The sequence below is a fragment of the Halichoeres trimaculatus genome, unplaced genomic scaffold, assembly GCF_033239565.1.
Source record: "Halichoeres trimaculatus isolate MK-OKI-2021-1 unplaced genomic scaffold, fHalTri1.1 fHalTri1_scaffold_24, whole genome shotgun sequence".
Taxonomy (NCBI): Eukaryota; Metazoa; Chordata; class Actinopteri; order Labriformes; family Labridae; genus Halichoeres; species Halichoeres trimaculatus.
In genome coordinates, this window is record NW_027437202.1 from 5,857,816 (window position 1) to 5,872,178 (window position 14,363).

The 14,363-nt window shown below is 46.7% G+C and overlaps 1 protein-coding gene across 4 annotated transcripts in view; it reads left to right on the plus strand.

The window, feature by feature from the left end:
* The window catches only part of LOC141785986 (nck-associated protein 5-like), a 106,083-nt gene that overhangs the window by 16,084 nt on the left and 75,636 nt on the right, over positions 1-14,363 (plus strand). For all 4 annotated transcript variants that reach the window (XM_074664663.1, XM_074664664.1, XM_074664660.1 and 1 more), the window contains one exon: positions 13,646-13,719. In XM_074664663.1, the coding sequence (XP_074520764.1) occupies positions 13,646-13,719 (74 nt within the window). The remainder of the gene's footprint in view (positions 1-13,645; positions 13,720-14,363) is intronic.

Consider the following 14,363-nt stretch of genomic DNA (forward strand, 5'->3'; position numbering starts at 1 on the left):
TGATGCCTTTAAAGAGAACAAGAACGTGGGATTTCTTCACTATCTGTGCAGCGCGTCTCGATCCTATCATGTTCCATATGTAGGTCACTAGCCGACAAGCTGCTACCGCCACTAATGACATGCAAGGAGCAAGCTTGTTTGGCGCCAACGATACATCTCCAGAAGGTCTGAATCATGGGGAACCTGCCCGCCATCTGCATGTATTCAAACTAAGTGCCTGAGATTGATTGTGACATTTAATGCTTTATTACCGCGCTGCTTAATGTGCGGTTTGTGCTGCGACTGGACGTGATGCAAGAGCCAGATCTAAAAATATCACCTCACTTCAAGAGAGGGGCTTAGGTTCTTCATCATTAAGGATTTTTGGTTTGTTTAGCAAACAGGAGTGATTCGTCTGATCCGATTGACTTGTAGAAGTGATTTGTGTCCTCTTGGAAACACAGAAAAAGATTATTTTCAGGGGATTATCTTCCTGATGCTCCAAATGTATCCCTGCCTCCTTCACTTTTTTCTTGAGTTATTGAGCCAGAGGTGTTTTGTGGAAATCCAGGGGTTCTTAGCCTCTGCCACCGCATGGACGCAATTATGCAGACAAATGTCTCCGGCGAGCTCCGAGGCTCCATATATCCTTTATCTAATTACATTAACAGGAGCAGGATAGTGACTAATGGCTCGTGGAGGAGGAGGAAAAGGAGGGGGGAGTGGACGTACGATGAGGAGCTGGAGAGGCCGGGGATGCATGATTGCATTTTTCCATCTTATTTCACTCACGCGCTCCCTTCACTGCGTCTAGAAATCCCTCCAAACATACGCTCACACACTGACCCACTGAGCCTTTTTCCAGCCTGAAACACTCCAATGTCATCTGTCTTTTGCACGATAATGCATCCTGGCACGAGTGTCGGGTGCTCTGGGTGCTGGGTGCATCAGATTTCTCTGTTTTGGGTCGGCGGCGTTTGATGCCTCAAAACTTTTCCTCTTCTACTTTGGTTTAAAGTCAATCCTGAGTCTTTACGACCAAGCGAACAAATCCAACAAGACCTCGACTTGATCGACGACGAACAGTTCCAGGTCAGAGATCTTAACGAGCCCCTGGAGATCTCTACATCAAGGAGCGTCCGTAACACGTGCGATGTTAAAAATGAGTGACACTGAGCGACAAAACACCTGGCAGTGATGACGCAAAGTTAAAATGATTCATTATCATCTTAAGTGTCACTTCGCTGCTCATTGTTGAGTTATTTACCGTCTCTTGCAGGAAGTAATTACAGCAGAATGTGGGTGGTAACAGTGCAAAGAAAACAGCTGAAACAAAATCAGTCTGATTAATGACTTTCTGGCAGCAGAAGTGTATTTAAAGTCATTAAAACACAGTTATATAAGCTTTCTTTTAATCACATTCACTGATTATGTTAATCTTAAAGTCTTAGGATTTAATTCAGGGACAGCTTCTGTTTAATCAGCACACACATTAGCATCTAATACACTTTCTACAGTCTTTTAAACGCCTTTTCTTTCAGCGGTCAGTGAATAAAGCAGGTGTCAGTGCTTTCCTGTTTGTCCCTCAGAGGCTCGCAGCGGGCTTACAGCAGCTCAGCAGTCTGCTGGCTCACTTTACGTTATGCTAATATCCCCCAGCTGCAACCTGCACCACCCTCTGCTCTCACACACAAGCACACACACACAAGCCCCCGGGACAGTGATGGGAGGGCGGTGAAAAGGAAGCCGAGATGATTAATTAACTCTGCCCTCATTTTGATACCGCCTTATTGGCTTTCAACAGCTGAAATTCAGATTCAGAGCTTTGCATGGATTATCAACACAACACAAACACACGTCAGGAAACATCCAGGTCGCGTTGTGACTCGTGCCACAGCGTTAGACAGAGGTGTCACTTTGTTTGTGCGTTCAATATTTTGATGAGAAACAGACTCAGACAGATGTATTACCGTAACAGTGAGTTTGACTGTCTGGGTTTTATTGGATTTAACGCAGCGCAGGTGGACGTATTGCTCAATATTCGTCACTTTCCCTCTCAACACAAATCAAACGCTTGCACGTTTTCCTGACAGGTTGATAACGTGAGCTTCCACGGTAATCTGAAACAGCGTTGCCCAATTCCTGTAAGAGTCTGGGTGGCGTCAGAGACCTGCCTCGTCCTGCTTCCAGGAGCTGATGTCAGGAATGTGCTGTCAAAATACGAGAATCCAAAGATTCAGGAGCTGCTCGGGTCAGATTTTCTGCAACCAAATTCTGTGTGTGCACGTGTGCTTATGTAAAGCATGTGTGCATTCATGTGGACTCAAACAGCCCACTTTACACCAGCTTATCCATGTGTAAGCGAACACAGAAGCCTCACAGTCCTGGTGTGAGTGTGTGCCTCCATGTGGTCATCTCACATGGGTGCCGTCGTGTGTGAGTGTGTGCGTCTCTTTGTGTGTAAAAACGCTCTGAACACCAGGTGCTCCAGCTGGATGTGTCCCTGCGGTGTCCTGGCCCTGACCGCTCGTCCTCTGGTCCCCCGTGCCGTTTCCTATTGATGCCTGAGTACAGACAGCTCTGCAGAGACGCAGAGCTGCTCCTGTAGACCGTCAGGGGACAGAGCCTGCAGCCTGCTCGTCTTTCATGTTCCCTTTTCTTGTTTTAAATTCATCTGTTTGCCTTCCCCTCCTGCCTTTTCTCTGTCCCTCATATTGTGCTTCTCCTTCCTGAACAAAGGATCACCTGCCCGGCTGGGTGATGCGTCACAGGGCTGGGGCCCTGAGGGGAGGCCTGCAGCCTCATGTGGAAGTTTGTCACCACTGTGTCATGATAGGCTCCAATTATCTTCATGAATGTTCTGCGGGCAATTTTAGCCACTTGATGCGATTGTTTGTACGTGTTTCTTGGCATGAAACTGTAGGCCTTAATCATGATATTAAAGTACACTGATGTCTTTGCACATGAAAAGCAATGCTTGGCGTGCTCCTCGTTGGGAGAATTGTTTTAATTCTTTGTGACATGTTTTACGGGAAATTGCCGGTGGTTATTTTCAAAGTGGTAATGTTGTTCTCCTTATATCCTGCACTGGAACTCGTGATATGCAAAATGTATCAACAAAAAGGCGATCTGAGGGATCTGTTTTGCCTCAAACTGCAGCTATGTGTTGCATTACAAAAAGGTGTCGTCAGCATAGAGTGAGGCTTACTCTGTGGCTAATGCGCTCTGTCAGAAGCGTTTGCGCCTGACACTAGCCTCGTCTGCAGAAGTCCAAAGGAGGGGAGTTGAGTCCACATCCGCCTGCCGGCTTCACTTACTCCACCGCCTCGCAGTCGGGAGGCAGTGACCTTCACGGCGCTCCCAGTGTTCGAGGAGTGGGAGTGCTGTCAGCGCCGATAGGTGGACTCTGTTGATCCTCCAGCACGCAGCCTCATTTTCAGAGCCATTTCCACCTGCTGCTTCGTCAGAGTCACCACATTATCTCAAATGCCAAGTATCAATAAGCGGAGAGGAGCGGTTACTGTGATTAGAAGGAAAATTCATGCAGGAGCTGTTTGATGGCGCACCATTATGAAGAGTCAGTGGGTGGAAGATTGGCCATTTCTGTAGATCCAATTATACGCTGCAGAGTGCTTCGGTTTCATCTTCAACCGGCCAACTGGATGCAATTCCACCTCCATGTAAAGACGATTACCTTTAATGTTAGGAGCAGGAGTTGATCTCTTAAAGCATTGTTTGTTGAGCACCTCCTGCCCTCAGTATCTCTCATTGATTGTTGAGATGAAGCAGTTTGCATGCCCGGCTCTTTGTCATTACAAAGGCAGCCTATTCCTTTAAAAGATCCATAAGAAGAATCAATATCATCTGCATGTAGTAACATTTGTCTGCGTGAGTCATCCGGCATGCTGGAGCCACTCACATTATCGAGTCTCCGTCACTTTTTAAAGACATAATATGATCTGCACGCCTTTCACGAGTCCATAACTCAACTTTATGGTGATGTGCTCGTGGCGCTCAATGATTTTCCAGAATCCTTTCTTTCTCTTGCCCTCCCCTCTCTGGCAGCCAGACATCGGAGCAGTGATTGAGGTTTTATGAGGCGTTGTGAGCCTCAGGTGAGCAGGGCTGAATGAGGGATGCGCTGCTCAGGAGTGTTTGACCCTCAGGGGCTGATTGTGTCCAGTGTCAGTGGTCAACGACTGCCTTTGTGTGTGGTCACGCTGGTCAGCGAAGGGGCTATTGTTGGGACTCGTGGTGGCTCCGGGGCTATCGAGCCATCCATCTGGCACAACAGCTGGAGTAGAGGGAGATTCAAGACTCCCATGATTCTTTTATTACACTCATTTCTTCAGGATTAGCTTCAATTTGCAGGAAATTAGTGAAATATGCAAACAAATATTGACTCTTTGTCGAATATTTCAGCGCTCTCCTGATAGAGCAATCAGCTTTACTTTGAAGGCATTTCCTGCCTGAGTTTTTCAGACTTCCCCGCCCTTCCTGTGTCTCATTGGAGAGGAGACAGAAGTCAAACCAGCTGAATTAGTGCATTATTAAGCCTTTCTCCCCTGACCCACTTCCCCTGCAGCTTGCATGGCTCCACTCCAGCGTGGGGTCTGTGCACCCCGGCAACGCGGAAAGCATCTGTGTCAGGATATGTTTCACTGTAAATGGGCCTCTTATGTGTGCACGATGCTGAGATGAAGGGACGGTGAAAGAGCTTCATTTTCACGTTTAACTTCCATTCAGTGAGACTTCATCAGGTCCTTTGAGACCGATCAGGTATCAACAAATCTGTAATTTGTCCCCTCGAAAAACCCGACGGTAAAAGATATGTGCTAATTGTTGAAAATGTGATACTTCCCTCAATTTCAGGGTTTGATTTCACCAACAATTCAGCCATTATTTCGTCTAAAATTAGGACGCAAATACCTCACACTGGAGGAAAATCTAGCAAGATAATCCGGATTTTGCCTTCTTTAATCACAAGGTGAAAATAGGGGTTACAACTAGCTTGATTATGTTGCACTTTGTACCCTGCCTTATGCACAATATCTCATTTGCATAATCTGTAAGAGATTAAAGAGTATAAATGGCAAATCCTGTTTTACTTCAGGACCTGAAAACAAGATATTACTGATTGATAAATGAGTAGGTTGAGTAGATTTCAGATGAAGCATCAAAACAAACTCAAAATGTGAGATTCAGCACTCCAGTTTTATGGTCTATCATGTTGACCTCCATTAATAACACCACCAGGAAGGCCAGTCCAACTTCTGACCCACTAGGGGAACAAAGCAGAGTGCTCTAGCATGTCCTCCATGCTGTTATAAAAGGACATGTATAATACCACAGCCCATGCTTTCAGGGGTAGAGGGCATCTGATGGGCGAGCCATTGTAACCCTCCAGAATGAAGCCGCCACCTCACTTCAATCGGCCCATTGGAGGGTTGAGAAACGGCTTCCAGAGGGTTCACAGAATGCCAGAGCGCTCGCTAAAAGGGGGGCTGCCCCAGATAAAGAGGGTTAGCTGAGTAAACAAATAATAATGATAGAACAGTGTTGTTATTGTAAGAGCAAATAGCCGGCCTAAGCAGAGGAAATTCAGGTCCTTGCACTGCGACATTTTCCCACAGTGGAAACTCGCTCCTGATCGTTAGATATCTTTACGAGTTTAAGTGCTGCGACGTCTCAGGATATGAAATCCACAAAGCAACATATTAACACAAACAAATAATACCAGAAATCTGGTTCCAGTGTGGAAATTCAATTTAAATATATGATAAACTTTTGACACCCTGAGAAATTCTTCACGCAGAGAAATCCCATGTGTTTCCATCCAAGAGAGTTATTCAAGTGCACTGATGTCACTCTGTCTGAGGCCTAAAGAGAAACAGCACTGATGTCAAATTCTTCCCCAGCTCCCATCTGGAAGAAATAAAACAAATATGGCTGCTAAAAATAAGCCTCTAGTTGAGATGATAAGAAGGATTTAGTGCCATTAACTGTGTAAATACAGTGTGCGGTTGGCCCAGGGCTCATATTGAAATTCCTTTCCAACCTGAGCGAGGTCTGACTGGAAGAGCGGCCTGAAACAAGCTGCAGTAATGCCTTTCAAAAGTCCATGATGGTTGATTTGAATATTTTATGCAGCTGAATTATTGGACTCTCAGTCCTCTTTCAGATCACTTGACGGAGTGCGGTGAGCCGCTGCACTGAGAGGTCTTTGTTCACATTAACCCGTGTAATGGATGCAGGCGAAGTAGATGATCTCTTCAGACTGAAATTGCTGCTCTGACATCGGAGCCGAAACACAAGAAGAGACACGAGTAGCTTCAGTAGCAGCTGTTAGACAAAAAGCTCAGATAAATACAGCTTTCCTCTAAGCATGTGAGGTGTAGTAATGAGGTAAAGGCCTCGAAACTACACTGGACCAAAGCAGAAACGGTCCAACATGTATTATTTAACAAGTTCACTGAGGACATTCTCAGCGATGCCTGCAGGCTGGGGGTTACCTAGATTTACGCCACCCACGCCAGCATCACTACATTCTTGAAATATAGGCTACTGGGTAACCCATATCTGTTCAGGAAAGTGTGCGTTTCTCATTCACCTCTCCCACCATGCAAATTAGTTTGCAGTTAGCCCTCAGCTTCAGAGAAGCAACCTTTGGCAACCAGCCTGGATCTGTTAACCCCGAGGCTGCTGCCACCCCCGCTGTCTGTCTGGAAGGATGCGCGGCGATCACATCCTCTGAAATAATTCATGACCCTGGGAATAATCATTCCACTGAGTCCTACAGTAGAGGTCAAAAGTCACCACAACCCATCTCTTTGCACATTTCTGATTATCATTCTTCAACCAATCCTCCCCTCCCCCCGTTTGGAAGAGACACATCGCTGTATCAGAACCTGTCACTGTCACGTTAGATAGGAAATGTGGATCTGATAAGCATGAGTGGCACAGGTGGGTTTTGGGGGATGACAGCGGCACAAACAAACACCGTCTTCTTGTCACATTACCATTTCCTCGCTTGCCTGCAGGGGTAATCTCGCTTCCCATCCCGAGGAAGAGAAAAGAAAATCAGAGGCTGACATTTCTCTCATAGGAATGCCTCCATCCTCGCTTGCCTCGACATATGCCCAGCACCTGGATCGGGAAGGACTCGGCGCAGAGACAAGCTTCTGTCAATAAATCTACCTGTGGATTAACTGCCGAGAAGCTGTGATAAAACTGAGGCCTGAAGCGAACGCGTATGAAATGTCAGGCAATCTGACATCTCAAGAAATATCTCTGCATAGAGTCCGAGGTCACGAGACTGTTACTGGATCGACTTTGTTTGGTTAGTGGAGTTTAATTTACCACCTTGGATGTTTTCCTTTCTCGTCCTTGCAGCTGAACTTTGGCGAGGCAGGTGATGTATTCGTATGTCTCTTTGGATTCCACTTTGAATCATCGGCCAGAGCCATAAAACACGATCGCTGCGAGGGTCGTTTCAGGTATCTCTTGAGTGCATAAATTTCTCAAGAATTTGAGAAATGAGGAATCACAAAAAGAGAGGCGTGGAGCTGAACTTCCACACTGTACTGTCCAGTAAGCACGGCGACACAAAGAGACAAAGGCTGCTATCGAACTGTAATGAGGAGAGGTGGGAAACGCTGGAGAGGACAGATAATGCTGAATGGATCCTCTTGAGGGCTTTCACTCAATCTATAATGTGCCTAATTTCCCATGAAGGAGCACAGTCACTGCTCTCCATCTCGCTCTACAGGCTCACGAATGCCTCATCTACAGCACAGCTTGGTTAGGTGCGGCGCCCGTCTGTCAAAGCCTGCATAAACAGAAGCCCGACTTCCCCCAGTGAACCAACCGACATCTGTTTAGCATCAGTCGTGTGCTGTGATCTGCCCCTTCCCGTGTCACTCTCCAAAAGAGTTCCTCTCATTCTCCCATGCTCTTTGTCTCTTTTCACTTTCTGTTGGTTTACCGCCCCGTGATGTTTGGATCAAGTTGTTGACATCATCGTCGGCGGGTTACTGATACTGTTGATGTGTGAGGCTGTGGTTATTGAATTTACCACAGAGTACAAACACCGTGCTGTTTTTTTGGGAACTACTTTGTCTCCAATCAGTCAAAAGAAGATGAACTGCAAAAAAAAGTTCTGGAGTGTAGTTTAGGATTTAAAGACTGATTTATTGGCTGTCTCTTCGTTCTCTTTGTTGTGTTTCTGAAGATTCACTCAGCACCAGTTGAGATTTATCTTCTGATTTTTTACGTCCATCCTGCTTTTTGTTGCCGTTGTCTCTCTGATCTTCTCTCCCTCCTGCTCTCTTTTCCAGTCCCAGGTTTCCTTTTCATTCCTGTCATCACCACTCTCCCGCCCATTCCAAGTACACCTGGCTGAATATTAGCCCCCAGATGATCATAAAGTCCAGCAGCCCCCCCTCAACCACCCCCAGGCTTGTAAAATCTGGGCCGTGGCTCACCGCAGACTCCTAACCCCCCCAAACATTGCCTGTTTCCTCGATTCCCATCCTGTCTGGAAACATTGGTACCAGCATGAACACACTGTGTGTTTGTTTTGATTTCTAAAAGCAGCATTCCTCGACCGCTCCTCCCTGGTTTGTGTTTTTGCAGATTTAAAACAGGCTCGAAGCAAAACAAGAGGGGCAATGGATCGAAGGGACACAGGAAACAGACATACAGATTGAAATGTTGAAAAGGTGTTCATGTGTTGGACTTTCTTTGCTTAAAGATTCAGCAAATGCACAATCATACATTTCAATTCACACAAGCAGCTCGAATAGCAACGTCAGCTCTGATGTATTTCATCTCCAGGATACTTTTTCAAACCCTCTCCTGTGAGATTTGTGCGGTGAACAGCTTCGCCACTGTTCCCAACAGGCATGAATGGCTCGCTCTGTCAGACCCCAAAGAGCAGAGGAGGAGCCCGAAACAGACGGGGGGTTATTTGAGCGTTGGACGTATCTTAATGTTTGGAAAGATAATCTGCTGGGATTTGGATTCCTGACAGTGGCGAGGTGTTGATGTTTGAGGCTGGGCCTGGGATGGAGGTGCTGCTGGAGGAAGAACATCAGATAACCCAAACTGCTGAAACTCGCTGGAGATGATGAACAGGCACTCTTTGTATCTAAAGTAATCCATATTCCCTGACACTGCTCAGTTTGGGGCAGATGAAGAATATCCCGCTCACTGGAGCGTTTGTTACCTGTATGTCCTCGACTCAATACGGCCACTGTGTGAGCCTCACAACTTTACAGTCATTGAGCTTTTAGTTTGGTGTTCCAAAGCAGCATCATTCATCCGTGACGGCTCGCTGACTAAGAACCAGTTGGAGCGAAAAAGATTGTTGATGGTTCAAACCAGCAATTTAACAATCAAGCTCTGCTGTTTGGAATTTTATCTTGACAATATCTGCTTCTCTGTTCACGTCATTCTTTTCCACGCCGGCTTGCATCTGTGTTACAATTCTGCCAACGCAAACACAGCAGCTGCAGAGCAGCAATCAGTTTTCACAGGATCTACTAAACAAGAATTGGTCGGTTTCCATTTGGTTTTGTCAGCGGATCAGATGTAATTAGAGGATAAGAAGCCTTGCCAAAGCAACCGTTTCTGAAATCTGAAGGATTAGGATATGAAGGCTTGGGCATGGTTTGGATTAGGCAACGAAAACAGTTCGGGAAAGGCTCTAAGTGTGGTGAAGCAATCTTTAATTGTTGTGGTGTGATTCTAATCCTTAGGAATCACTGGATGGTTAGTGTGAGCTGTCATAAACTTTGATACGACTTCCTTAACCACAGGTCATGAACCTGTGCCTGCCCTTTTCACATCTGAAGAATCAACAATTTCCATCATGAATTCATCAAAAACACCATTGAGGAAGCAGCCATGCCTCTTCCTGACAGCACGTCAAACTGACAGCACACAGATCTCTGTATCTTTTCCCCCATGTGAAAAATCACACATACTAACCCGAGATGCTGCCCTCTCTGCTGATAAAAGGCCGGGCTATCGTCCGAGTTATCAGAGTCTGAGGATATGAGAGCCTGATGGCCCAGCTGATATCCTGACGGCAGGTCTTTGGGATGTGAGTAATGAGCTTGGAGTGAAGGATCATCAGCACAGAGCTTCCAAACACGCTGATAAGGCTAATGAATTTAAGCGAGCCCGCCTGATACAGGCCGGGGCAGGTTTCTAGAAGTCTGCCTACAGAGCCCATTAGTCATCCTGATTAGTTCATTACGATACCATCACAGTCTTTCTGACTTATATTGGCAGATGGAAATACGTTCTTAGTCAGGCTGATTAAATTTGCCATGTTTACATCTTTGCTGACGGTGTACACATAAACTTTGGAGTATTGCATGGCAGGAGGACTTGGCTGCAAACCCAGTCTTGTCTTTGGCGGGCGGCCAAGACTAACAGCCGTATCAGATGAGGTATATCTTCCACACCTTGAAGAGACACTGTCATAATTCCTCCTCAAGTGTGCCGTAAAAATACACGCAGGGAGAAATCTTACATTCTATTGGCATAACCTTTGACATGCAGAAGCTCGAGTGAGAGCTTTGCTTTCTGTCAAACGTGAAGCCCGGTGTTTTTGCATTCCCAGCGGCCGTGAAGCATGTCATCATCCAGTGGAAAGAGGAGAAAGGTTGGGGCTAAAGGGATAAAGAGGGTAGAGGTTGTGACCTTGTCTTTGGCAGGGTCTTACTCTATGAGATCACTGCAGCGGCTGCGAGCTTCTGCAGGGTGTCTTATCTGCACCGCCAGCCTGAGCCTCTGATCTGCAGACACATCAAGGCGTTGGAGGGAGCTCATTCAAGGAAGCGTGACCTCTATGGCATCTAGGTCGGGCGTTATCGAGCTTTAGGTTTATTTGTTTTCATCCGTCGACTCCAAAGAAGTCTTTATAAGAACCAGACGCTCGTCTGGGATGTGATTCAGCCCCTCTCCGTCTTAAAGAAAGTGTGAAGGAGTGGAGCGTGCTGCGAGGCTCGTATGGATGAATAATGCATCTGATGTTTTATGACTGAAAAATCTGGCACTTAATCTTCAACAGATTTGCTTTGAGTGTCTGTTTGCATGTTTGTGTGGATTTTAACAGAAGTGTGTTTCTGTTTTTTCCCCCTCCTCGGTGCCAAAGCGGTGGGGAGACAGCGCTCATGTTTTAAAATTTCATAAAGCCACACGAGCAGTTGGAGGGGCAGTGCACGAGGCAGGGAGCCTCTCTCCTCCTCACGGTGCCTCCTTATCAAACGCTCTCACACATGAGCAAACATGAGCGGATAAACATCGACAGGAACCTGTGGTCACAGAGCAAGGAGATCTGCAAACACATTACCCTGCAGGTTAGCCTGAGTGCAACACACCTTTATCACGTCTGAAACAGACTCTGAAAGCAATGCACTGATGTAACAGTGCTCAAAAATACATGCACTACTTGATTCAACATGTTCTCCAGAAACCTCTTAATGATTATGTTAACTTTGGATCGATTCAGCCCTCTTATGAGCTTACACCTCTTAGGACATTTGAGCCACCGTGAGCGATTGTTCGGCAGCTGCACCAGCCCTGAGAACTTCTCAGAGTAACTCTGTAAATTCAGGGTTTTTTCTGTTTACACGTGAGTACCTGCACCCCGTGGGAACGCTGCAGCTTTCACTCATGCTGTTAAACCGTCAGAAATAATGCCCAGCCGAAGATATACCACGCGGCGTAACATACGTGAGTCATGCTTTAAATCTAGGCTTTAAATACCCCCTCCTCATTTCACATGACAACAAGCACGCCGCATTCCCAGCATTCCTTCATGTGTGCTTGAGGATTATTCCTGTGCCCTGTCATTAGGAGAGGTCTGCACGATGACAACACACTCTGAAGCAGCTTTACTCTGCGTTTGATGTGGCCTGTAAATATTTCCCCTGACACAGGGGCTTTGGAGAAGAAGGTTCCCCTTTGTGCAGAGCGAGACAGACGGTTTGTCTGCTGCAGAGAGGAGTCACACGTTTTCCTTGATGAGGGGGCAGAATGAGAATGAACTGGCGCTGGTGTTTCTGCATATTTCTAAAAAAGCGAATGATGAGATATTTGGAGCACAGTCTGCAGCACCATCCCCCTACATCTCACGATCATAGTTTTGGGTATTGATTTGCTGCTCTTGTAGCTGGCTGTGTACAACTTTAGGAGCATTTAGAGCTGAAGCTAATGGCCCTTCAGCTCGGGTATGGGTGCCACTCTGAGTCAAGCAGATGGCTTTGGGGCACTGTTGTCAAACAGTCATTGTCAGCTTTCCAAAGATGAAAGATTTGTCACACTGCGTCAGTCAAAGTGATGACAATAAAGACACAAGAGATGATGATAAAAAAGAGGAGTTGGTCTTATTTATGTTTCTTTATGAAGGAAAATGGAGCGAATATGACAGGAATTGGAAAATATGGCACCACGCTGTTCAGCATCGATCTGTTGTCTTTGCTTTGGCTCCGGCCCTGTTTGCCTAATGGTCACCCAGAGTGCCCTTGACTGGCGACTCTGCAGGACGCCTGGGCCTTCGCCATGTTCTGCTGGCATCAGGGCGAGCTGGTGGTGATGGACGCCTTTCGAGTGGCGGTCTCAGATGTGAGATTAAAAGCGATAATTGCTCGAGAGGCAGCAGTGGGAGAGCGGCACCCCGGGAGGAGTGGGGGAGACAAAACAAGTGCGCTTACTGTATTTAGAGTGGCAGCTTGTGCTGGTGAACATCTGGTCTGATGTAAGTTTAGTCTCAAGGCCGGGGGTTAAAAAAAGCTCATGGAGTGATAGCAGAAGTGCTTTAAGTCTAGTCAGGCTCTAGAGGAGGGTCGACAGGGGGTCAGAGTTAGCTGAATTTTCTATGAGAGCAGGAAGATAAATAAGCTGAACACAAAAACTACCCTCCGCTCACTTTTTTCCTCTCAGGCTGAGATTCCCGGCCTGCTGACCTCTTCATGGGAATCCCCATTATTCAATTACACTCCACGAGCTCATGACCACAGTGTCTGGAAATCAATGGAGAGCATCTGCCCCTCTGAGATAACCGTTTACCCAGGAGATTCTTCATGAGCTGTCAAGCTAACATCTAATTAATTAGTCCTGAGCCCTCACCGCACTATCTGTCAGAAGCAAGTCACAACTGGCCGTGTTATGTGTAGGTAGACCTTCAAGCATGGACCACTCTGAGGCAAATCATTAAGGCTCAGCCGAGAACTCCTGACATCTGTTTTTTCCATCCCACTCATAGCCTTAGCTCATTTCGCCCGTGCTGTAACTCAGTAGCGCACGTTTTGCGAGTGTGGGCTATTCCCAGCTGACATTACACAGCTGGGCTCGCTTCTGGGCCAGCCGCTGGAAGTTAGCAAGAGGTGCTTCTGGAGTTACACACAGCGAGGAGAGAAAGAGACCTGATCAGTCTCTTTCTGAAGCATCAGCAGAGGACAAACTCAGTTTTTACAGAATCTCCAGCCTGCTTTCCGTGAATAATGTTCATTGTTGTTATTTCTTGGCTCAGCTGATCATGTTTAGGATGAAGACCATGCTCGAGTTCTGCCTGTGTTTCCAATTAACCTATATTGCCTATGTTTGCACACTGACTCCATTGTTAACTCTTGGCTTTCCCATCTCTCCTTGGCAGGAATACATGGACGCCAACAAATGCATCGACGAGCTCCTCAAGCAGCTCGAGGAGGAGCGGCGAAACGTCCGAAGGTAAGACGGATCTGAAGATTTCTGAGCAGATGTTTTATTGCTCAAGAATATCAGCAGCTGCCTGCAATCCATTCCCGAGCAGAGGCAGCAGAACAATGTTTGGTTTCGAGTGCGAGACAAGCTTTGTACGCTCCTCTTGAGAAATGTTTTTGTGCTGGATGCACACTAAGAAATGGCAGACAAAGGGGGAGACTCTGGTCCCAGTGTGGGGTTGACTGGGGGCATTCCTCATTGAGGTTTTTACCCAAACAATAGAAAAGTAGAGCTTATGGAGATGCCAATCTAATGACCTCGTCCCCTCCATGCTCCGATCAGTCTCCTATCCAGTGATGCACTGCTTCCTCAGAAAAAGAGACAATTTTTTAAACTTCACCCTCTTTTGTACAAGCCTCTCTCCATCTGAATGGAGCTGTATTCCCCCGGCTCGAAGTAATTTTCCCCCTGAGTGAGCAGTGAGGGGCTGGGGGTTGGACATAAGGTGTCTCAGGGTGGGTGGTTGGGGGGGATAGATGACCACTGACCGTCCCCTTTACTAGGCCAGGGCAGCCCCTTAATAAAAGAAGTGATGTGTAAAGGAATGACCCCTTCGTCTGTGTCGTCCCCACCTCTTTTTATAAGACGAGGAGTCATCTTCGGTGACACCC